Raw genomic sequence first — 26814 nt, forward strand, 5'->3', positions numbered from 1 at the left:
GGATTAATGTAGTGGATTAAAAAGTAAGATATTTGACTTGCAGTGGAAAACAGCACCAACTACTATCAATGGGCAAAAAGTTTCTTACATTTGTACTTTTTAAGGGTAGTCAGTGCTGAATCCGTACTGTCGCTACCTGACTTGGACTGTGCATGTGCGCACACGTATTCCGAACGCCACCTACGTTCGCGGCGTAACCCTAACCGTCCCAAGTCAGGTGGCAACACGTACCAATTGTGCTCGATCGGTTCTGTGCATCGGTGTAAATGAAGCAGATCGTTATTATGTGGGGACCGGATGCAATACATCCAACATGCAGGTACAGTTTTGGAACCACTGTAGTGGACAAGATCAGGATTGAGAAAGAAAAGATATGATGAAATGATATATTTCGATTTATTTTTTTATATGTAAGAATCAAGCCTTATCTTAATGAAATCAGTTATGGCTTGGAGTCCATGTTGGGGCGGCTTAAAGGAAGAAACATATAGCCAGGAGTAGTCCTCCAGGAAATGCAACATGGAAATACAATTCTTTACACACATCATAACTGCACTGATATTTTCCCATATAGAACTACTGTCCCAGGATTACATAAGACTTTGTTGCATAGGTTCCAATATCATAATAAAAGAGCACAAAGAAAAAAAGGATGTAGTTTAAAGTGCAGAGAGGAACATTACAATTTAAAGTGCATAATACTCTCTTTACATACAAATACTCATTTGCAAATCTGGTCTATCAGTTCTAAATCGTAGCTATTACAACAAAGCGACAGAATCACAAATAATGCATTCGTCGCGGAGCAAAGTGAAGAGGAATATAAAAAACTGTCACCGTATGCAGATCACTTTAGTCTTCATAAATACCTTTGTCGCAGCGAAGATAGAACAGTTGGCGTGTTTGTGTCCACACCGAACACACATCATACACGCGCCATAACTGCATAAGGCTTGTCGGCTAAATAAGAACATGTCATTGCTGATGCGTAATGGTAAGGAACGATCTATTTTATTATTTTTAGTGCAGAATGTGTGAATACAAAAATACTCTTGCATGAAAGTACACCTGCTCTAAAATGTACATAAGACCGCACTGCTGTGTAAAAAATTACAATATATGAAAGGATATAAAAACCATGTAATAATATGAACTGTACATGAAGGCAAGACATTCAAATCCTCCAGTTTCTACTCACGTATTTTAAAACCAACTGAAAGCATTGATCATTTGAATTCCAGTCTTTAAGTTGTGCTGTTTAAAAGGCTCTCGTTTATAATACTAACACTTAGAAATATGAAGGCACTTTTTATTCCTGTGTATTTATGGATGCTGGATCCATTTTAAAATATAATGTTAACACATGTTAATAAAACTGGCGTAAAAATTCCAGTTTATTTTGTGTGATATGTAAACATAATGTTTCTATTTACATAAAAATATCCGAGTGGCGCTGAAGTGGCACGGGCCTATGGGAATCATGATCCTTATGTAGATCCTTACATAGCAACGTTACACTAATAATGAGCCTTTCTATGATATGTAAAGTCCACATCCTGTGTCTGACTTTTCCCGGATTGACCGTGCTGGATGGGCCCATCAGTTCTTTTTTTCCAGGCTTCTCGTCGGTCTGGCAGCTCTTCTCTCTGAGGTCCTCTTCCCGTGTTATGCGTGGCTGTTGACAGAGATGCTGGAGAGCTCATTCCGGATGACTTCGTTTACTGTGAATAGCAAACAAGCTGTATTATAGCCAAAATGATTTATATACACTTATTTACATTTATATACGCTAGCTCAAGCTAGTGACTTAATTTAAGCAGAACAATTGCAGTTAAACTAAACAGTGTACTGTGAGATATGGTGGATCTCTGCCCACAGTCTAATTCGTGACCCTGGATTCTAATTTAATTATCTAATTTAATTACTATAGTCATGCAACCTCTTGTCTTGTATCTTTCAAATATATTATTTTTCAGTTTAATTAGAATTATTTCAAACTATTTAAAACAGTCTCTTGACAACTTCTCTGAGCCAGTGCATGACTGATTTAAAAAAATATATATATATTTTGATTTAAATAAACTTTTCCATTCCTTATATTACACACACACACACACACACACACACACACACTCTCTCAATCACTCTTCTTTCCTTGGGGTTCTCCTGTACATTGTCACTTAACACTGGATTCTTTGGGTAGAAGGCAATTATGGGGCTCTGGGACCATGACTGGTCCAAACAGTTATGTGCTCAGGCGCTATTAGATAAATGCCACAGACAGACTAGAAGTGATTTACATTTTAAAGGCTGAATATTTTACACTTGCTTCTCATTCTGAATCACTAATGACAATAACAGGGAAGGAAAAAAAACTGCTTTAGAGATCCACCGAGCATGGATCTCTAAAGCAGTGTTCACACCTGCCAAGCCCAGGAGTCCCTTAGACCAAAAAGAATCAATTCCCACCGAACAAACCACGGCCAGCCAAGAGCACAGCTAAAGCAACAAAGGCTGCGAACACCACACCCAACACAATACAGCCGAGCTTTTCATCCTGGGCTATGCTCTGGGCCACACCCTTTGTGACCAAGGCCCGACACGTCCTCTTCCCATGTCCTTTTCTACTGGCAAAAAGGCTGTGTACTCTGTGATCATGCTGGTCTTGAATGAGACGCCAAATGTGAAAAGATTCACAGAATATAGCGCTGTGATGCTTGTTTTCTTTAAAACGTTTCCCTGGAGGTATGATCTATAATCAGAATCCATCCAACCCCGCTTCTTTCAATTTAGGGTCATGGGACCAGCAACTCTTTACACATGGAGACATTGTCTTCTGACAATTAGATATTCACTGTATAGATCCATATTTTCAGTAAACATCTACACGACAGACAATCAGTTATGTCTGACGTGATAGAAATTGGCTGATTGCTCATCATTTAATGCAATAATGACCTATGTTGAAGGGCCATGGACAAAGGAAGATTCTGGGAACTGACGCTGAGATGTGTATATATGCACATTTCAACTTACTGTAGTTAGCTGCATCTGTGTAAAAGCTGGTGATTGCTTATATTGTTTCTGGGTGACCCTCAGTTCAGCCCATGAGGGCAGAGAGGAGTACAAGACCACAGTCTCTCTTAACATTGGTAACCAGTGAGAGATTTTTCATTCTGATGTAACATTTCACACACCTCGTCTAATTTGAAAGACAAAAAAGCAGGACGGCCATCAGAAGAAAGCTGCCCCATCGACTGGTGTGGGATCTGGACTCAGACCGAAATATTTACTAGTAATAGCATATTGTCCAGGCTGAACACTCTCCATGAGAATTTCACAAATGAGCATGAAGCTCTACAGAGACCGAGGGACGCTAGGCAACCAGGTCTGACTTCAAACAAAGACAACCAACAACATCTACAGTATTACACAGTTTCAAGTCACTGAATCATTCTAGTAACTATCCTGTCTGTTTGTCTGAATGAATCTATAAAATACAATAATTCATCTCTTATAGTACATTACTGCCTTGATCTTATTCAGTTATTCAGTATTAGGCTTGAGAGTAACTAAGGTTAACTGATAAAAATAGAAACAATGAAAGTAGACGTGGATTGAAACGTAGTGTAACGTGTAATAAAAAATGTGTAATGATAAAGTATTAAGTGATTTGACTAAACATGCTGTGATGTAATGAAAATTTTCTATTCACCATTAATCACTCACAACAAAAAAATGGAGGTAATGAAAATGTACAAACAGATAATTTGTCAACTGGTTTAATGAACTATGCTGATATTGTGTTGCTCCGATGATATAAACTACAATCACATTTATTTCTAAATACATTTACATTTATATAAAAACATTTATAAAAACACTGTAATAAACATTATAACGTATAATTTTCAGCAAGTGATTGTTACACCAAATTCACACACACCATCTAACTTACAGGACATGATATTTCAAATCGCACTTAGAGCATGTTCAATAGAATAAGGCCAAAGACGTCCCCAGGATTCACATAAATGAATAGATCCTGAATGAAGTTGACAGGCATGGATTTAAATCATTCAGAATCAGAAATCATCAGCTCCTCCCATTTTAGTTCACAGTAACATCATTAAGGGTGACAAAAATAATTACATGGCAACAAAAATAGTCGATTGTTTCTCTTCTTCAAGATAGAGAAACCTTACACTACCCAACAAACTCCATACTTAGGGAGTAATGCTGCACTTAGCACAAGTCTGAAAATAGTGCCCATTTAGTTTTTGTACTTGACCTAAGGGTCAAGTATTAAACAAGGTATTGTACTCTATTTATTGGTACAGTAAACACATATAAAAATGATTTTTTTACAAATATAAGATGTGGTACCTAAGATGGTTAATATTAATAAACTGTGTGAATTACCATTTTCTGTACTTACCATCATCTAAGTAAACCTGATCGAGCTCCTGTGGTTCCTGCTTGATGCTCACAGCTGCAGGTGAGGGTTTTCCCCCATCTGGCGAGAACGAGGAAGGGCTGCTCTTTCCGGTCCCTTTGGGTAGTTGTGGGCACTGGTTGGTGTCTTCTGTGGTGGGCTGAGATGGTGCTATATGGTGGGTGCTGTGAAACGGGTGCTCTTCTGTAATGTTCGGAGAGGTGGAGTGCAGCCCAGCAGGACCAGCAATGATCCTGGGTGGATAGAGAAGAGACTGCTGGAAGCATCCAGATGCTGACTGAGCATCTGGCCCCTGCTGGACTACAAGTGACTGATGAGGGCCCATCTGGTGTGGGGAAGAGCCATTGTAAAGGCTCTTTGGGAAATGCGTAGGTGATAGATCTTGTAGTTTGGCACTGGGGCTTGGGGAAGATGAGAGAGGGAAAGAGGAAGGCTTTCCTCCAAGTCTCTGAGGACAGGCTGTAAAGGACACGTTGGGTCTTAGATCCACCGACACCACAGGAGGCAGAACTTCTGGGCTGTAGTAAGGGTTTGAAGGCAAGGTGAGACCAGATACATTCTGGCTACAGGGTCGATGAACCTCATAGTCATCATGTGGTTCTGTTTTTATTGTTAGAACTGGGAAAAAGAAAAACAAGAAAAATAATGAACTGAAAAAATTACAAAATTCCTTCTGTACATTCTATTCTTAAAATTCACTCTGTATGTGTATGTAAGAGTAAACATTTACATCTAAATTACAAATTAGATTTGTTTGTAGATTAAATCTTCTAGGTCATCTTAGATCTTCTATCAGACAAACTAAACAGTATTTGAAAGAGGGTGTAATTAATGTAGTCATTAGTGGAAGTGATACACTGCAGCACAGCACACGGTGACACAAAAAAATGTGTCCTCTGCATTTAACCCATCACCCTTAGTGGGCAGTGGGCAATGTGTGAGGACGGTACCTTGATCAAGGAGACTTCAAAGACACCTTGGCGGTTTGAAATTCAAACCCACAACCTTCCAGTTACGAGTCTGTTTCCTTCCCCCACTACGTCACCACTGGGTACAATACAATACTACTGCAGATTTCCCAAACCTGCACATGATGGTGGTCCACAACAAAGTAGTTCAACTACAAACTATTACATTTCAGGATTGATTTGATGAGTATACCTAGTATATATATATTTAAAAATCCCATATTTTGAATTATAGTAGCATAATAAGGATATTGTATACAATGATGGATAGACCGGCTGATGCCAACATAAAAAAAATTTGGCCCCAAGACATCTGTGTTCAGTCATAATCTAATATAAATATGTTGCCGTGCATAACTATTTCTATAGGTACCATATGTCCACATATTAGAATTTTTTTGTGATTATTAGTCTGACGTAGCAGCCCCATACCCAGCTTTAGTTTAGTTATTTTATGAATAAAATCAGCTATTACGGATGTCCTATGTACCATAGTTTAAGTTATTAATTATTATTTTATTCCCACCACTGAACCACCAGCTAAAACATAAAGACGGACGTCTATGCTGTGTCAACGTCATTCCGAAGGAGGGAAACTCACAGTTCATGCTGTGAAAATAGAAATGGCCGCAAGCTGAAAATAGTAGCCAGACAACTATTTATGGGGCAGTCAGAGGAAGGAAGTCTGCTGGCACATGTGACACTGACATGAAGGCTCTGACTGCAGGCGGATTAAAAACAATACACCCTTCCTAACAGGTACATTTAATTAGGACGGTAAGGAACTAATTACTAAAGAGTCCTATGGATAGGCTCCTATGGGAAATTATGGGAAATTAGTCACCAATGAGGCAAAAAGATATTGATGTCATAAGCATGGCAGTTCGACAGCCATCTTGGTAATGCCACCTGGGTATAGTATCAAAATGAATGGCCACTCGTGCAAACTGCATGAACAGAGTCACCAGTCCCCACAAGTTTGGGACTTAAGAAGTCTGCCACACTATATGATTTCGCCCCACCACGGGTTAAACTTCTGAGTTGGTGTGCCAAGAGTGACATTCTTCATCATTTCACCTAAATGAGTTCAGAAAGCACGAATCCGATTAAATGATAAATAATAACAGGACAAGATAAATAAAAGTCATACTTCTGATGCCTAACCTGAAGCCAAATACTTTAGCAGTTTTACTGTAGTAGGGGACGCGATTAAAAAGAGCATTTCTACTTTTACTGAAGTAATATTTCACCTTGGGTATCTCTCAGGAACTTTATCCACTTTATCTCCTCCCTTTCAAAGACCAATATTGAAGCAACGCGTAGGACAAACGAACAACTGTTAAACAGAAGTAAATCTACAGTCACTGATGAGAAGTTTTCGTGGGACCTGACGTGGCTAAGTGCTCAGTGTGCATTCAGCTCCCCGTCCAGGTGGACAATGCAGGGCTTTGAAAGGGGACTGCTTTCGACTGCGCGCATACTGAGCCTGGTCTTTGAACCTCCCAGTGGTTAGCAATTTGAAGCCGCTGGCAATTAGATGATGTTTTTTTTTTTTTTAGCTTTTGCACTATGAGGTAGGCTTTTATTCAATCTGGTAACCAGTAACAGCATTCCCGTTTGTGAGCCCCTCCCTGATTTTGCCCTTTCAGTGCTACAATAACTGCGTGAGCACATATGCATAGAACATATGCAAAGCCTATTTTGTTAGGTTAGTAAAATCAAAAGCAATGAAATGAATGTTAATGGCATAATTTGATCACATCCTTAATTTCAATTTCCATTTTTTGTCTGATAAGTTCTCTGTTCCATAACTCTGTGTAGAGATCTGTGTGCTTTTACCATTTGGCGGCAGGTAGGTGAAGTGCTGGCACTGGCTCCGCCTGTGTTTCCCACTGCACACGAAGAAGTTCACCACAACTGGGCAGGATAATTTTTGGTTGTGGTACGGAGGAATGTCCACAAGTAAAGATGTCTGGAATATGAATAGAAAAACATTAAAAGAACCCAAATCTTAAAATCTTTGTTTTTGTGCAAGTGTTTGCCCCTATCCATGAAGCATATCCATGGAAACAAAACCTGCACTTATTATGCATTGAAAATAACATATGCATGTATTAATCATATAAAAAATGGTTTTAGTGTGCAATTGGCCTCATAATGCAGGCATCGCAGGCATTAATCGACTCAGTTACCTAGCCAACTGATTAATCGGTCGGTCCGTTTTTTGTACAAATATTCCCATCCAGAAAAATAGCAATATTCAGTTTTTTATATATATATATATATATTTGCTGCAGACATAGCTTTTTCTGTCTTAAGTCACTCCAGTGTGGCTTTGATGAAAGCCCAGGATCGTAAATCAAGTCCCCAGTGACTCGCACACTGCAACAGAATTCCATACAAAGGTTTAGTGTGTCTTGAACCACCCATTTGCTGTATATTTTCACAAGTATTTCCCCTTAGAACATAAACCCTGCCAATAACAATAATCTGCCTTCACAATGTTTTACAGGTTGGGCCAAACAAAGTGCATAGCTGTGTCAAATATGTCAGACTGTGAAATGCTGTTGTCTAGTCCACCACTAAGCCGACGCATCTCCTTTTCCAAGGGGGGAATCAAAGCACAGTTTTTTTTTAGCTATTTCTTTTATACAAAAAAAGAAGAAAAAATATAAAATTCAAAATGGCAAAAAATCTTAAAAAGCTCTGTGTGACAGCCCAATACTGATTATATTGATCACAGTGTTGTGATGCAGCTAAATTAATAAAAGGTATGACCAGAACAAAGCTCAGAAGTTAACTTTTATTTATTTTTTATGATTCTTGTCTTCCTTATTGTCTCTTTTGTCATCTTTAAAGCTCTCTATGTTGTCTCTCGTATGAAATGTGCAGAACAAATAAACTTGCCATGTCATCTTCAGTCCAAAACAGATTTTTTTAATGTAAAAAAATGCATCTATGGGCATCATAGTAATATGATGTGTGACTCCCTTAAAAACCGTTGCCCTGATGAAACGGTCTTGTCCTGATTTTCTCATTCTCTCTAAAGAGGAGAACTAGTCATGCTGCGTAGCACACCCAGCCAGTCCAAGGACTACTGGGACGGTTTATTTCTCTGGCCGCGTGGTGATTCCCTGACAGCCGTGAACTTTTGACTGGTGTGGTCGTCAGCCAGAGACGCGGTGTCCTGCGCTGCAGATTCGCGTTGGCTTTAAAGAGATTAACGGGCCGGTTGTACGGGGGCCAGAATGGAGGTCTGCAGACTCTTTTCTGACATTTCAATACAAATCACATCTTTGCCAAAACAGCACAACCTACTTTATTGGTAAGGTGACTATCACAGGAGAATTACCAGACTTTTCTTTATCTAATTTTTCGGATTCCTGAAAGAATAAGTTGAGTATAGGCTTTGGCCTGTTGCTCTCACCTTTTCCACCACAAAAAGAGGTTCTGTGTTGTTCTACAAAAGGTGAGATTTGACTGTGCGGTTGTTTAAAATGGGCCAGCGTCCAGTATGACTGAGGTTCGGTAGAAGGGGCCAACAGCGCATAAGCAGACACGCTGCAACTGTGAGCATGGAGCCAAAACAGAGGCTGGGGGAACGAAGCAGGTGCAGAGACGTTGCACACAAGATGTAGTCTTCTCAGTTCTTTACTCTCTTCACACGGTCTCAGATCGCAACAGGGGATTTGACTTGTTTGTGCAATTTCATAGCATGTTTTAAAAGATGTAAACTCCCCCTTTCAAACAATTAAGCACCTTAAGATTGCGCTTGTCAGTCTTTTGCACTAGTCTGTCGCAAGCACTGGGCACGCCCGGGACATTTCTGTTAAAACAAGGTAGTCTCTTGATTTGTTATTACCATTACTTATGATGTTTTTCTTTTAGAATTTCACTTATAAAAATCCTTTCATAACCAGCCATAAACAGCCACGAATAAATAATACAGGCAGAACTGTGGAATAATTGCAAAATACTCAATTTCTGCATTGTTAATTTTTTCTAATTATTAGGCAATTTGAGGAAATAACATCTGATTTCCTATTTTAGAACGGGTCTTGAAGGTCATCGCTGTGGTGTGCAAATGAACTTGGAGCACACGTTCACCTATGGTCAGAGTTAGTGAAGAGCAATGCTTAAAGAGTAATGATTCCCAAATTCCTGGGAACTCACCGAACTGGAGGCAGCCTTGTCAACTTTGGCTTCCTTCTCCCATACTTGACAACCATCTGCAGATAACAATCAATAAACAAACAAATATGTTAATTGCAAACAATTAATTAACATGGAATGCTAACATACCTAGATATGGGCCTTGTTATGGCTAAAAAATGGTGAATAATGCTGTTAACAAATGACAATAATATATTCTCAGAAATAGAAAGATACTGTTCAGTTGTCAGGATTGCCTGCAGCTGGGCTCCACACCTGACTCCAATCCTGACGCCCCATAAATGCCGGAAGTTTCTGCCCCTTCTAGGTCTCCGGCATTTTCGTTAACTCAGACATGAACTTGACTTCATTGGGTGAATGTATGTGTTTTCAGTTCTGGCAATCGCCACACGCCTGCGGGCAAGTTTACGTTCGTTATTGTAGTTAAATTGTTTTTGGCCATCGCGCCGCTGTTTATTTGTAATTATTGTTTATTTGTTAATAAAACCCCCTTCCCAGTATGTCCAACCTCTGCGCTTCCTTCCCCCGTAAGCCCGTAGTCGTGACAGAATGCCAGAGACCCACCCAAAAGCGCAGAGGTAAAAAGCAGAGGAGAAAATGCACCGCGAAGGACGCAGCCCAGCGCGGTGAACGCGGACGCCAGGGGAGAGACGCGCCGCCCATTCTGGTGGAGCGTTTTCTCCCCGAGAAGCCGTGGTACGCGGCGCCGCGTGATGACGTCACCCCCGGGAAACTCCGCCAAACCCGGAAGCGACAACGACGGCGGGTGAGTGGGCGGAGCGAGGACGTTGGCGTCGGCAGCAGCGAGGAAGTGACGTGGGCAGCGAGCGCAGAAGATGCGACCCCCACGATCTTCGCCATGTCGAGCCAAGAACTCTGCGCTCTGCTGGCAAGGCTCCCCGTGGACGACACGGACGACGACGAGAGCACGGGAGACGAGAGTTGGGCTCCGCCCATCGCGCCTGTCCATGATCGTCGCGAGGTCCGTGGGAACCCACGTCACTTCCAGGGGGGTGAGAAGCGACAACAGCGGCGTCCCTCCAGCGAGGAGGTGGGCAGGCTCCAGCCCGAATGGCCAGAGTACTGTCCCTGGGAGTTGATGGCACCCTGGGTCCAGGATGTCCGCAGGGTGGACGACCCTCAGAGTCACAGGTGGGAGGACACGGATGATGAGAGCGACAATGACGTGGATTTTCGTTGGGCAGTCGGGGCCGGGATGGCTCCACCCAGCGCGCGCATCCGAGATTGTCGCGACACCCGTGAAGACCCACGTGACTTCCGAGGGTACGAGGTCGACACGGACTACGACGAGGATGACGCCGATTGGGCAGTCGGTGCCGGGATGGCTCCGCCCATCGTGCCCGTCCATGGAGACCCACGTCAGTCCCAGAGGTGCGTCAACAGCGAGGAGGAAGACAGCGATGCGGGGTTAAGCTGGTGAAAGAGGCCAGCAACTGCACTGCCGGAACTGCCTCGCAGGGAAGATGCCCTCCCAGCTCCAGTCGCCAACCCGCCTTCCCTCTGCTCGGACGTTCCCCAGATGAACGGCAGCGCATCACCAGCGCCCCCGCATGCTGGAGAAGACGTCCACCACCCCCCACGCCACACGCCCACCACCATCTCCAGCGATGTGCCCAGGCCCGTGTGGGACAGCCCAATGGTCCCAGGACCCTTCAGTGGGGCAGCAGACACGGATGAGATCACTACCATCCTCACGTGTCTGACTGGATCAGCATGGGGCTGGAGCACAGCCCTCTGGCAGCAGGGAGAGACCGACAGGAGTTTTCGGGACTTCCAGCAGAGACTGAGGGCGGAGTTTGATCGGCCAGAGCCTGAGCCAGGGATCGAACTAGGCCCCTCCACCACATCCAGTACCAGTCAGGATCCGGGGCAAGAAGACCAAGCACTGGCGGGCGACGAGAAGGTCGCGCCTCCCGAGATCCTGGCTGTGCCCCCTGAGGAGGTCCCGGAGAGCTCAGAGAGGGAACCAGACGACCCTCTCTTCTGTCTGTCTCTGTCTGTGTGTGTGTGCGTGGTATATGTGTCCGTATGTCACCCCCACTTCCCCTCTTTGTCCACCAGATGGCGACCCAGCAGCGGAGCTGAACCCCAGGGAGGGAGTTCCCAACCTGACTGCACCGGTCCAAGGCGAGGTGGACGAGCCCCAAGGTACCCCTAAGTCCAGCCGGGGGGGGTGCTCCCCCAAAGAATTTTTTGGGGGGAGTGCAGTTCGGGTTGGGGACTCCTCCTGAGGGGAGGGGAGGTGGGGAAGCGATGGAGCTGGGTCCTCCGGTAGCCGGTAAGGAGGACGGGCCAGGCATGGGCCTGTGTCCGCCTCCAGAGGGGTGGAGCGCCATAGAGCCCCCTGGTAGGCAAGAGGACCCAGCTGGGACAGGCAGGAAGAGGGCCTGCTTGTCCCAAAGGATGCAGAAGGGGCTAGCCGGATGGTCTGGCAATGCCCCCCCCCCTTGGCACCAAGGCCGTGCAGTGAGAGGGGCTGCATAGTCCCAGAAGGCACCAGCCTGGGGTGCCTGGAACAGTCGCCGGAGGCTCTGGGACAATCTCCCTGCGCGGTGCAGGGGGTGACACAAGACGTGTCAGAGGGGACGTGTGGAGACAGGGCCCACACGTACCCAGATGGATCGGCCCTGATTATTGTGTGCAGGTACGAGGGTCCGGGGCCCCGGGTCCGGGGCCTCTCCAGCATGTGGAGATGCTGGAGAGAACCTCATTTTCATTTACGGCATTTGGCAGACGCCCTTATCCAGAGCGACTTACAACGTGCTTTCAAGTTACCATCGATGAAGAGATCAATTCCAGTTCACTAGGACCCCAACTATGAATACATCTATTTAATTCACTCTGTTGTAGATTCTGTACACAAAGTTCGACAACAAGAAAATTACAATTTAATCTAAATATTCTCTAAAGAGGAAGGTCTTGAGCTGTCGTTTGAAGGTGCTCAGTGACTGAGCTGTTCTGACCTCGAGGGGAAGTTCATTTCACCACTGAGGGGCCAAGATGGAGAAGAGTCTAGATGAATGTTTTCCTTTTACCTTCAGAGATGGAGGGACAAGGCGAGCAGTACTGGAGGCTCGGAGTATACGAGGTGCAGTGCCCCTTCCTCCAGGTCTGGTCTGGCAAATGGGAAATTTGCCAGAAAGGAAGGCAACACACACACAAAAACTCCTGACCTCCAACAGAAGCTACAACTGCCTGACATGAAGACATGTTTGCAGTATAAAAGGAAGGCTAGCTCCAGTTACATTGCCCTGTTTTTACTTTTGCAGTTTAATGCAACTCAATGCCAAAGAAAAAGACCTCTTTTCCAAAATATACCTTGATTTTACTTTAGTTTAAGGATCTACCACAGAAAGGAATTGCCAGAACTACCACACCCCGGCCTCTCCACACTTGCCCTATCCTCATGTTTCCTCCCTTTTCTTTGGCTCTTCCAACTTTTCTCGTCCTTCACTCCAACACTAATAATTACCTTCTGTAGCCTTGGAGCTAACAGCACACTGAGCAGCAGGTGAGGAGTGGGAGGCTGAAGGTATGGTTTTCAGCGTGCTGCAACACTGTACAATCCAAAATGCAAAAAAAGCTCACAGAATAATAAAAAATGCCCTTCAAATGCTGCCTTTTCGGAGTTTATTTTGCATCCAGAAGGATGGTTTTGAGGCATGTAGAAAAAGGAGAAGCATGGTTATATTTTTGTAAAAATTGCCATTTTGTGGACACCTGCCACCCATGGCAAAAACTAAAGAACGAATAATTTGTCATCCAAAATATTAATTTTGTCACACCAAGAAGTGTGTATTTAGTTATGGGTGGGGAAATTTGGAGGAACGGATGGGGTCAGGGGAGGTGTGGAAGATGGGATGAAACAGTCCGTTGTAATGTGAACTAGAGTTGGGTTTTAGCTTAAACACAGTACACCATCACGCACACATACACTGCCTGGACCTGAAAGTGCCCCATGAAAGGCCTTCCTTGTCCTCTTCTGGAAACTGGTACTCGGTCCTACCATCATTCCTTACCCAGGATATGCAGGAAAGCCAGGGCATGCTGAACTTCACTGCCAAAACGTGCAGGCCCTCACTGCAGTATGCATTAATTCCTCGGCACATCTCCAAAACTGGCCTCCAAAACTTAGCAAGGGGGTGGTGCTGCCAATTCACCCAGAAGGTCAAGTTCATTACAGCTACTTTTTTTTTTTCAATTTTATTCCAATTTTCCAGTTTCATTCAGAGGATCGGAAATGCATCTGGACTCCTGATTGGTGGGCTAGTTTCTATGCCGATCTGTCTGCCAATTAGAAACAGGTGTAAATTTGCGGGCCTTTCCATAGGAGAAAAAAAAAAAAAAACATCATGATCCTTTCACTTTTTTGACATTTTGTAGTCAAACTGGCTTGAGTGGAAAGTGGCTTTCTCAGGTTTTTAGATGTAGATTTTACAGTATGTTAAACTTTTAGAAAAAAAATGAAAATCTGAAATTGAAAAAAAAGTATACCACGTCAATGACTTTCAATAGTTGAAAAAGCAGTCGTATGTCTCTATAATTCAGAGTACCCTACTGAAGTTGCATCTGCACACAATGCATAACTTTGTTAATTTATTTGTTTTGCTCAAATAGAATAGTGACGTAGGCCAAGCCACAGTGTTGTTTTGTGAAAGTCATAATCTTTTCATAACACTAAATTAATTAAGTACGGACAGACTCTGGGATTTGTCATGCATAGACAATATACTCCTGGGAAATTTAAGACAAAACTAACTCATAACCTGGGTCATTCATCAATCATTTTAAAAACATACACTGTAGCAAAAAATGTTGACTCTGATTAAACAAAGCTGTGATATCTATGGGGTGGTAGTAGCCTAGTGGGTAACACACTCGTCTGTGAACCAGAGGACTCAGGTTCAAATCCCATTTACTACCATTGTGTCCCTGAGCAAGACACTTAACCCTAAGTTGCTCCAGGGAGACTGTCCCTGTAACTACTGACTGTAAGTCGCTCTGGATAAGGGCGTCTGATAAATACTGTAAATGTAAATGTAAATGTATCTCTTACTTATATTCTGGAGATTACATCCCATGAATGTCTTAGGAACCAGACCCATAAACAGTTCATCTTTATTTTTCAGTTTTTGGATGAAAAGATGATTTTAAGTGCCATTTGCATTTACAGCATTTATCAGATGCTCATATTCAGAGCCATTTATAACCAGTATTTACCGGGACAGTCTGCTTGGAGACACTCAGGGGTTTTCTGAGGGTTCATAGCTGGGTATGTTACCCATTAGGGCTACTTAGGGCACACCTTTATGAGGGCATCAGTAGACTTCATTTGCACAATAAATCAGTTCTGAATTACTTATTCTTATTTTGTTTATAAATGGGTTTCTTGGCTAAAGTAATATTGTGGTGGCCTAGCGGGTAAGGAAGCGAACTCATAATTGGAAGACTGCAGGTTCAAATCTCAAACCAACAAGGTGCCACTGAGGTCCCCTTGATCAAAGCACCGTCCCCACACACTGCTCCCCGGGCGCCTTTCGTGGCTTCCCACTGCTCACCAAGGGTGATGGGATAAAGGCAGAGGACACATTTCATTGTGTCACTGTGTGCTGTGCATCACAATGACAAAAACAGTCAATGAACCGTCAAAATTCTAAACTGCGGGTAAGGCGGGTGGTGCTGGGGGCTGGACTGTTTAAGACGAGTGGCAAGACTGAGACGGGAGTTTCCATCACCGAGCTGCCAAAAGCTCTCAGGCGGGGCCCAGACCCAGGGAAACCCTCATCAAAAACGAGCATACACACCCATACACCAGTGGCCTTTAAGACGTTTCAGTCCAGAGCTATTGATTCCGTCTTTTTTTGCACTGTATGCATTGTATTACATTGAACTTTTTTACCCCAAAATATACAGTACAATCTTACATTTGGAGAGCAGACAAACCAGCAGCCGCCACTATATACACAACATTAAATTAATCTTCAGAAAAGGGACAATACAGGGTTGTCTTGCATTTGATCCAATACAGGTTATATTATCAATATACATCTAGACATCAGACATGACAAGTACAAAGTACTTTGCCATAAATGTATTCCATTAAATACATGAAAAAGTGAACAGTGAAAAAGTATTCAGAATACTTCTAAAATACAATGTTTGAAATGCATATGTAAAAGTGTTGTACAGTATCATTATTTGTTATAGATAAAGTGTTAACTAATGCTTATATGTTTTTCTTTTTAATTGATTACACTAAAAAGTGAGCAGCCCTCCCTCACCAGTTCTTTTTCTCACAGGTAGAACAACATGAGCTGTTCCTCCAGGGTGCCACGTCATCCAGCTTGTGCTATTAAAAATGTTTACACCGCCCAGAGCAGCCTTGTGCTTCATTTTTTTTTTATTTTGGAAGATGAGGGCAATAAAAAAATTGAAACAAACAAAAAAAAAAAAAAACATGCAAGCGCTTGGGACAGAAGCAGACTGGATCTTCTGTTTGGGAGCCATTTCAGTGCTCTGCAGGCAATGGAAAATTTGGCAAATGTAAAAGTGTGGAGTTAAAAATACTGTGCATTAATGTGCACCACATGTGGTATTTTGGCAGCACTGGAGATATTTTGACGGCAGCAAGAGGGAATGGCAAGAGGAGAAAAAGGGAGCAGCTCTGGGGGTTTTCTTTTTGGAGGGAAGACACAAACACACACACAAAAACAAGCACTGCACACACATAAAATTCGCACAAGTGCTCTAAGTACACTCATGAGCCCAAATGAAAGTAACAGATACCTTTATAAATGCACATGTGAAAAATTATGTGATTATATATTAGAGTTATGAAAGTATCCCGGCTTATAAAACAATCCAGTGTTTTTTTTTTTTTTTCCTCAAGCTCCGCATGTTCTAATGGTGCCAACGGTATGTCTTACCTTGGGCTTTCTCCACAAACACCACCCTGGAGTCAGGGTGAAAGTTGTGGCCAGTCAGGAGCATTCTTTCACCCCCGGAGGCACAGCAGCTCTCCACACTCTGCTTGTCCACCAAGGGAAGCTCCTGAGCAGATCTCTGCGCTGCGGGCAACCACCACAATAATGAAAAAATTAGAACGGGGGGGCTCCTTCCGCAAAAAAGGAACATTAGGCAGACTTTAGAAAGTCACACGTGTCATTTGAGCAGAGTCCTGTGCAAGTTCTGCCTGCTAACCGGTTCTCCATCCCACCCTGCTCATCCAGTTCAAGAGTTCAACCTTCAATCCAGTTCTCCAGTATGTAGGTCTGCTGTCTGTTTCTCATTTTTTCTTTTTTTGTCAATACAACAGATTTCTCAGATACAACCAAAAAAATGTTTTTTAATATTATTCACATATTCCTTCTTTTACATCTAATATTCAGAAGGCAATTAAGATATCATACTTAACATTTAAGTCAACTATAACTATACTGTACATATATTTACATCAAAATATTTGACAAAATATACTTGTGTCCACACTGAACAGCGAAAGATCCATTTTCTTTATTCAGAACTCTCTAACTTGGCAATGTTGGAAGATATCTAAATGAAAAGTCCTATGAAAAGTCAGTTTGTCTTCACTTCTGAGGCATGTATAATGCAAAATAAAAACGTTTCATTATTTATTTATTTTGCTTAACCATTATGAAGGTTTGACTTACAGCACTCGATAGGGCTGGATGCAACTTGAAGCGAGATGGTTCTACCATTCGGCTGGTTGATGTGCACCCGGAAGACCATCCTGACACGGGTATTCTTGCGCCCTATGTCTGTTTCACCCTTGCGCAGCTCAATGTCCGAATTGCGCAGTTTGAGAATCCCGGCACAGTCGATTCTATTGGACAGACACACAGATAAACATCATTAAACATACACTGGATATTAAAGGCATTACCGACCGATCACATCACGATTAACTGGCTGATGACAAACAAGATCGGGTCGGTACACCTAATCTTATAATCCCTGCAAGATAAGAGGCAGGGATTTACATCATCCAGACTGAGAAAGTAGTGTTCATCCATCACCTCCCATTTTCAACTGTTTAACAAAACATTATTAATAATTAGACACCAACCAAAAAAGGTAGTTTGTTTCTCTTCTCACGATTTACATGGATAGATAATAGATTGTGTCTATTCGTGTAAATCCCGAGGACGCCTGACGTTACGCTAGAAAACAACCCCCGAGTTTACTGTGTAGCTCCGCGCAGTTCAAAATGTGTGGCTGTCTTTTATTAACTGGAAGGTCAGTAGAGGAATACAGGTGGATTTAAAAAAATATCAGGCATAGGGACCATTACGGAGACATAAGACAGGAAAACAAGACTTCTTCTCCTATGTAGGACTGTTGAAAGCTGTGGAAGGCTACCAAGAAATTCCAAAAAATCACATTTTAAGTACTATAAGCTACATTGCAATATCAGCAAAGGTCATCAGGCACAACAATCTTGGCGGCCCATCCTTGAAATTAGTGTCATTTATGTATTCACAAAATTTTAGGAAATTGTTTTAAGATTTCACATTACTAAACGGGTATATGGGCAAGTGACCATGAGGACTTCACAAAATCTGGTCAGGACACGTGTGAACAAATCACAAAGTATGCCCTTGATGGTGGACAACCCAGCTGTAGCCAGCATGGAAGCATAAAAAGAAACAGAAATCCTGCTGAGGATGGAGGGAGCTGAAGAGCTTCAGTTACAACCGGACAATGTCCCAATGTGCGCAGCCAAGTAAATCAGGAAACAGCTTAATAAAGAGAAGCTCCCTGTCCTGGAATGTCCCAGTCAGAACCCAATCTGGTCCCAATAGAAAACAGACAAACCTAAAGACAGATCGAATTAGGCTGTAATCAAAGCGAAACATTCTTCCTCAAAATAATAAGTAGACATGTTTAGACATTTTTTTTCTTGACATGATCATTATCCATCGTTTTTCCATACCATATGCAAGTTTTGAAATGGTTTAGATTTGGTAATATTGGGGAGTATAAGGTGATGTATAAAGTCTTAGGCAAAAATTATAAAGTTTAAGGTTAAGCGAGGAGTCGTTTTTATAGGATAATACCCAGTAAACGTCTTACAGAAAGCCTTATTAAAACTGTCCAAACCTTCCTACTTTACAAGGGAACACAAATAGGCAAAACCCCAAAGCTTGCCATTTGGTTTGTATAACAAAATGAATCAAACCCAAAAATTCCCGTAGACTGCTGCTGGAACACGCAAAAAAAAAAAAAGAAGATGAAATGCTATACCTTTCATTTAGTTGGAATAAAGTATAATATGGCAGGTCTGAGAAAAAGCCTGGTGCTCAAATATCATCTAGCTTAATGGCTTCAAGAAAAGTGGTGACTAACAGTGTACTAACAGTGAAGCTGTTACACTGGTAATAATAATAATGATAATAATAATAATAAAAAGAACGTTCTTGGCTTTGAGCTCTTAAGAAGTGCCCCATCTTGGATTGAATGCTGAAATCCAAAGAAAAAAAAAAAGGAAAAAAAGAAGGAAACTAAATACAGAAGTGAAATTGTTATACAACGTGCAGTTAAGTGTTACATCCATTAAAATGCTACGGGTAGGAGTGCTGAGCTCGGCATGTTGCTACTGCCTGGTGCTGAAGCCAAACCACATGCCGTGTCAGCGGCTCTCCTGAGACCCACGGGCCCCCCCAACCTGAACTCTATCTAGAGAGCTCTAGCTCTATAGCAACACAGTTATAACAGAACCTTGGCTCAATTCTAAAATTTTATTTTGTATTGATGTGAGACATACAGGCCAAAGGTTTGGACACACCTTCTCATTTAATGTGTTTTCTTTATCTTCATGACCATTTACGTTGGTAGATTCTCACTGAAGGCATCAGAACTATGAATGAACACATGTGGAGTTATGTACTTAACAGAAAAACGTGAAATAACTGAAAATATTTTATATTCTAGTTTCTTCAAAATAGCCGCCCTTTACTCCAATGAGCTTTAAGAGGTCGTCACCTCTGGGTCGTTCCCAGAGGTGTTTAGCACTTGTTGGCCCCTTTGCCTTCACTCTGCGGTCCAGCTCACCCCAAACCATCTCGATCGGGTTCAGGTCTCCACTTTTTGTTTGCGTACATAACTCCACATGTGTTCATTCATAGTTTTGATGCCTTCAGTGAGAATCTACCAACGTAGATTGACATTGAATGAGAAGGTGTGTCCAAACTTTTGGCATGTACATTTGAAGTATAACTGTTTCTAATATTTCTGTAGCAGTTTTCCACAGGAGCTTTGGTAATTCCTGGATTTATTTATTTATGTCTTTATTTATGTATTTCAAGAAATCTTGCTAAATTTAAAACAAATACAACTGGCTGGATTTTAAAGATTTTCCTTGACTTTTAACTTATTCTAATGCAATTTTGTGGGACCAAATTTCTGAGCCGATTTGGAAAACAAAAAATCACAAAAAGTCAAATTTACCAAAAATGTAACTAAATTTGACAACCCTGAGAAGCTTAACTTAAACGGCAGTGTTTATTCCTCCAAGTTTGCGCAGCCCGAGCCTGATAACCACACCTTGCCATTATTACAGTAGATTCACTGCAGCCTTTCCAGCAATTTATGAAAAAAAACTTTTGTCCAAACCCTCCCAGCTTGCACAGTGAATGGTAATGCACTATAAAACACAATAATATGCAATAGATCTGAGCCTTTTGGCTAAATAAAGTGTTACTACACGTGTTAAACCAATCAGGTTCATTTGCTTCCTTGTATTAAAACTTCGTTGTTCACTTGACGGCGTGTGTGTAGTACTGCAGTGTCCGTGCACAACAACTTACACTGCTCTCATGTTGTTCTCAGGGAGCAGCGGAATCTCCAGCACCTTGGTGCTGCAATGCAGGACCTCGTGGGTGGGCGTGGAGACGGTCTTCCCAGTAATGCGGTGGACCTGATAGAAGGCGTGGGGTCGCAGCAAGCGGTCGTCTGCCGTCCCGATGAACAGCTGCAGCGTGAGGGGATCGCTCTCCGTGTATCCATGCAGCTGACGACAGTCAAAATACAGCAGCCAGTTAGGTTCAGCTATTCAAGACTCTGTGTCATTGTACACGCCTTTGTATACCCATGACACATAAACGGTATCACTGCACACCAATACTGTTAATATGAATTGATATTTCGGTAGAGGAACAACAAAACAATGGCATCCGCCGACTATTAGACTGCAAATCAGTATTTTAATTGAAATTAATTGCAATCAGTATTTTAATTAAACTAAGCAATTGTGCGTAATTTAATTGCAGTAAAGATACTATGATGACTAAACCCGCTCTAACAGCAGAGTTAAACGTCAGTGTGAAGATAGATACAACTCTGCACTGTGTGGATTACTACCAGCATGCATTGCGCGCCCAGTTCAGTAGGGGCGTTCACCCACCGTTAGGCAGACGATTAGGTATGCTGATGGGACCCGGGGGAGAATGCTAGTTTAAGTGAGTTTTGTCCGGGCAGCCCGTGTCTTGTAAAATTTAACTTGCTCCAACTCTCCTGACTCGTCCTTCCAACACCGAATGACACAAGTGTAGTGAGGTCATGTTGGCAGCATTTACCTGCTGGTGTAATGATATTGGCAAGAAGCTGCATGCTACATGATATAGGTTTCATCGCTGGCATTCACTAATATAACATCATATGATGAATATGTAAAAAAATAACACTACAGAGAAATAAAAATGACATATCATCACACATTAGAGTGTTACTATTAAACTAAATTTGGAGTAATCATATCTCTCTAACAGTGTGAATAAGCATCAGTGTTAAATATTATTTTTACGCATTTCCTTGTAAATTCTTACACTAAATGAAGTAGAATAAACTCTGAAAAGTCAACACTGGCCATAGAGTCAATTCTACTCTAATTTGGAGCGGGACCGAGTGTTATCAACTCAACTCTTTAGGTTTTTTACTGTGTAGGTCACCAACCCAGTTGACTGGGACACCCTACATATTCATGGACACAATAGTGCTGTCTGCCATGTCTCTTTATGGAAAGTCTGATTATGACTACTTTATTATGGCTTTTCGCCACTGTTTGATAGAGGAAATATTTTGTGGCATCGTACATAAATACAAACAGGATACAAACCCTGGAATTCCCTTGCATGGTTGTCAGCGAGGTATAATTTTCTGTTATTCACCCAAATCAGTACAAGGCGCAGAGTCGCTCGACATATTTTCCAGGGAAATGGAGTAGAGACACAGATTATAGCTGTGGTGCAGAGGGACATTCTTTGGGCAAGCACACTGGAGTCTGCCCTCCTCGTGACGAGGCGTGTGGTTGGTCGGTTGCCTAACAACATCCAAACCATTTGGGGGAAGGAAAAAAAAAAAAAGCAGCAAACTGAGCAATGCCTCACACGGCGGGATGGCGAGCGTTCCAGTACGGATGAATGACCGTTTGAGAAACGTGTGGGGGTGGGAGATCCCTCAAGACCGCTTGGTCCGAGTCCACAATGGAGCGCACTCTCTAATCTGGCAGTTTACAGGAGGAGGCAGCATTGAATCAGACTTGTCCGAACATCCCAACAGCGGTGGGCCAGAAACTCGTGCGGTTTAGGGGGGCTGGCGGGGGGGGGGTGGCCGCCGCCGAACGGCATTCTGTATGATGTCAGGGTTGCACTGGGACCTTTTTCTAAACAAAAGGCTGACTGTGGAACTGGGTGGAAGCTGCGGTTACAATATATATATATATTCAATATTCACTCTGAGTTTATGGATCATTATCCACATTTTAGAACCCTAAAATGCTTGAACCATTTTGGATTCTTTAGATTCAACTAAATGTTCCTAAATACAGCTATTACTGCAGGATCATTAATAATTATATTGCATGAATATCATATACTTGGTAAATATGGTATGGTACATTTTTGCATTCAATCAATATAACATTATAATCTTGTTGCCTTTTATAAATCCTGCATCATGTACAATGTGTGTAGAATAACACTGACTTCAAATCTGCTCTTGGCCTTGATGACCAATGCCCTCCACAAGCTTCTCTTTGGCCACCAGACTTAAATATTCACTTCTGTGACTAAAGCAGAGTGGAAACCAGTGAGTCAATGGAGTCTGGAGGAACGGGGAACTGAAGGAACAAGGAAGAGTCTGAGGAATTAAAAAAAAAAGAAATTCCACATTTCTGTTGTCTATATAATGTGTGGTGTATGTGTATTATATTGGTTATGTATGTATTTGTATTTGTTGGTGTGGGTCACACTCTTGAAGTAACATTTACATCAGTAGTTACAGGGACAGTCCCCCCTGGAGTGCCTTGCTCAGGGACACAATGGTAGTAAGTGGGATTAGAACCTGGGTCTTCTGGTTCATAGGCGAGCGTGTTACCCACTAGGCTACAACCACCCACGTAACAAGACAACATAACCAAAATGGTGAAGATACTTAAACTTGTCCGGCAGTGTTTCCATCTATAGAACGTTGGTGAAATGTTTCATTCGTTACTTTTCACCGTTGCAACAAAAAAAATTACATACGCGCGTAAAGGGATCGGTGTGATTCAAATAAAGTGAAGAATACCTGCACAACAGGGTGGTTGCCAGCTAGTGCCTTCACTGCCCCTCTGCTGCCCTCCGTCTCATAGTGGGCACGGTGGTGAGATTTGGGCTGCACCTCAATCTGGAGGGAGTACAGACCAGATCTGGTGGGCAGCTGCCAATCGAGGGCTGGCAGGGATGCGCTGCATTTGAAAGCGAGAAAATGCATGCATGGGCGGCAGATTTGGGAGAAAGTATGAGAGAAAATGGCGGAAAAAATGGTTTCCGCCATTAGATTCACATGTGGGTTTATATCATTTTAATTTTCGTCTACCAACAAATGTGTGAGTGCTTTCAACGTAGAGACATTGGAATGCTTCACAATATGTGCAAATCCCACGTGAAACACTGCAGCACAGCCAGGATACTCTAATAGACAGATAAGAAGACTGATGCATTTTACTTTAACATAAAAAATCTGGTTTGCTATGGCAGAATACATTTGAGATCAATTTTACGAGATCTTTAAACTGACAAAAGGACTAAAGTACATTCTTAGAAACAGAAATCAGTGCTGTTCAAGTGAAACTATGGATGTTTATGTTGTAGTTCCTCCATTCTGGCTCTCACCAGTCAGTTCATTATCGAACCGGCTGGTGATCAGTGGTGAATTTAAAAAAAAAAACTCGTCTATTTACCTCATGTACGGTTTTGAGCTGGCCCAGGTAAATGCGTGCTGCGGCACGTCAAGGAAACTTCTTCCATAGGTGTCCTTCTTGAAGGGCAGTCTGGAAGAAGGGCCAAACTCCTCCTGATCCTCAAACTCCGCCGGGCTGAGCTCTACCCCTCGAGGCTCCATCTTCAGATTAATGGAGAGGCAGGGCTCCAGGCAGGTCTTGCGGGCCTTCAAGGGGACGCCCTCTCCGAGGTCACTCACTCCGTCCGTGCTGAGGGCATTGATCGCGGCGACGATGGCCGAGTTGGTGTACTGATTGGTGTTGGCCATCCAAGTGTCATCTGTCACGCTGAGGCGTGGCGAGGTGCGTGGGGACGGCCCAGGCGAATGACTGGGCGAATATAGGTGGTACTTGAGGCACCCGCTTCCGGTTTCACTAAAGCTGTACTTCCTCTTCCCGCCACAGGGGGAGCTTGGCTGGGAAAGGGGCCTGGAGCCGATCCAGCTCTCATCTGAGACGCTGGTACGGGGAGAGCCTCCTTTGGGGGACACGCAGGGCGACTGCCAGGGGGAGTTCTGCGGGGAGTTCTCGTAGTTGCAGGAAAGGCCGGATTCGTGGGACGACGCCTCTGAGTGGCAGCTCCGAGACGACATGCTGCTGGCGGGGCTGAGGCAGCTGGGGTCACGGTAGCCGTCGGCGTTTGGCAGCGTCAAGGTCACGATGGAGTTGACCTGCTTGGCCGCGGTGTTGCCAGTGCCGCTGCTGTCCTCGGCGTCCTCTTCGGGAAAATGCCCGTAGGACGTTATTTCAATGCGAGGCCTCTCGAGTGCGGGGGTGCCATTCGGGCGAGGGTAGTATCTCCCCCGACTGGCCTGGGTGCCGTGGTGCTCGGGGGACAGGCACGGGTCGTCGAGAGGCAGGGAGAAGCTCAGGCTGGGAGCGTAGCAGTAGGCGTCTGCAAAGCAAACACAGGCGGGCTGACCATCCCAAATCTCCTGGCTGCAGAACGCGGTTAACCACGTCGACTGGCAAAAAGTTTCCCAGAGAGACCCAAACAGCCACGGATGCCATGGCAACAATATGATAATATGAGGACAATTCTGAACAGTTATGAGAATTATTGTCTAATTTATCTGAAAATTTTCTCCAGAAACGACCATTATGATTGTAATTTCATTGTTATGTAATTAGTTGGTATATGCTGCAAGATTGTGCCACTAACACTTTATTTATTTCAATATTTGTTTATTTCAATACTTTACAACATAAAAATACATCTAATCACAAATCGATCATTACGCAGACAGATGATGTCATTCCGCTTTACCTTCCTCCGCGGACTTCATGATGGCGCCAGTCCCGCAGGAACTTTCCTCTCTCGCCCCGAAGTCGGAACTCAGGGACGAGGCGCTCGTTCTCGTGTTAAGTCCATGTAGCGCGTTTTACTGTCCACGGCCACGGATGACGCGGCGCCTGAGGTCTCCGGCGCGTTTTAAAGGCGGGAAACACCTCGCCCGGCGGTGACGTCACGCGGCGGCGGTGAGGGATTCCAGATGTGGCGCCGCTTCCTAGCAACGCACACTACACACCGTCGGCCAGATGTGGAAAGGCGTCCTTCAGCAAATTAGCTGACTTTTTTTTTTTTTTTTTTTTGTTAACCAGCAACTTTGGCGGCACGTAGCAACGTGGTAGGACGCGTTTTAAAACGTCACGACGTGACGAGTTCATAATATTTGGCAAAGTGAAATATTGTTATTTCATGTGTGATTTGTCATATGTTTGTGACATATTTCTCATACACAGCACTGAGATTATTTTTTATAACACACAGACACACACACAAAAAGTTTGATTAAATGTACAACATACACTACAGGCCAAAAGTCTGAGACACACCTTCTCATTCAATGTGTTTTCTTTATTTTCATGACCATTTACGTTGGTAGATTCTCAACGAAGGCATCAGAACTATGAATGAACACATGTGGAGTTATGTACGCAACAAAAAGTGGAGACCTGACCTCCACATTCACCGGACCTGAACCCAATCCAGATGGTTTGGGGTGAGCTGGACCGCAGAGTGAAGGCAAAGGGGCAAACAAGTGCTAAACACCTCTAGGAACTCCTTCAAGACTAATGGAAAACCATTTCAGGTGACGAACTCTTGAAGCTCATGGAGAGAATGCCAAGAGTGTGCAAAGCAGCAATCAGAGCAAAGAAACTAGAATATAAAACATTTTTTCAGTTGTTTCACCTTTTCTTGTCAAGTACATAACTCCACATGTTATTCATAGTTTTGATGCCTTCAGCGAGAATCTACCAATGTAAATGGTCATGAAAATAAATTGAAGGTGTGTCCAAACCTTTGGCCTGTACTGTATAATACAAAAGAACAAAGAGCTTCCTTTTTTAATATAGTTCATGGATTAAAGTCTTTCGTGCTTCCAGGCAAAACACGCACCCAACCTTAATCCCTGGCTAATCCATCAATTAATGCAATTAAATTCAGACGGTTTGACTAATTGTGGAACACTTTCGCATCACATGAATTAGACGACTGACCAGTAATTAAAATGTATTTTCTGGTACATAGACAATCATTAATACTGGAGTAATATCAGTAGAGGCCACGCAGATGCATCCATGAATGCCATTATGATTCATTTTGCATCTTAGTGAACAAATCACATGTAATAATTTTAGAAGTCGTGCTGCTGTCAGAGTAACTTTAATTAAATGCGTTTTCACTCAACATCTTGAACTCGCATGTGACATCAATTATAGGGTGGGGGCGCGGGGCAGCACTGAACAAACATCCAAGCAAGCTAACCATGACAATAACTAATAAACTCCCTCATTGCCACGGATTCCATTTCAAAGGCTGGCACAGGAAGCATTTGGGAAGTGCTGGGCGCTCTTTTTAACGGAGCCCCTCTTAGGCCTTTGACTTCATGGAAATCTCTCACCCGCAGGACAGG

The 26814-nt window shown here is 43.1% G+C and overlaps 1 protein-coding gene across 1 annotated transcript; it reads right to left on the reverse strand.

The window, feature by feature from the left end:
• Positions 1–672: 672 nt before the first annotated feature.
• LOC114770029 (nuclear factor of activated T-cells, cytoplasmic 1-like) lies at positions 673–25333 on the reverse strand. The gene is made up of 10 exons (XM_028963620.1): positions 25164–25333; positions 23858–24791; positions 23203–23362; positions 20445–20647; positions 17289–17461; positions 16545–16685; positions 9598–9653; positions 7264–7396; positions 4439–5074; positions 673–1721 (listed from the first exon to the last, which is right to left on the reverse strand). The coding sequence occupies exons 1-10, from the start codon at positions 25180–25182 to the stop codon at positions 1666–1668; spliced, it is 2511 nt and encodes an 836-aa protein (XP_028819453.1). The 5' UTR covers positions 25183–25333; the 3' UTR covers positions 673–1665.
• Positions 25334–26814: the final 1481 nt, after the last annotated feature.

This window comes from Denticeps clupeoides, chromosome 20 (genome assembly GCF_900700375.1).
Source record: "Denticeps clupeoides chromosome 20, fDenClu1.1, whole genome shotgun sequence".
Taxonomy (NCBI): domain Eukaryota; kingdom Metazoa; phylum Chordata; class Actinopteri; order Clupeiformes; family Denticipitidae; genus Denticeps; species Denticeps clupeoides.

Coding starts and splice junctions, on each gene's coding strand:
- LOC114770029 (XM_028963620.1), bottom strand. Junction 20,648..23,202: donor GCAACCACCCTGTTGTGCAG/GTATTCTTCACT, acceptor GACTGTCGTCAG/CTGCATGGATACACGGAGAG. Junction 1,722..4,438: donor TCAGGTTTACTTAGATGATG/GTAAGTACAGAA, acceptor TGCTATTCACAG/TAAACGAAGTCATCCGGAAT.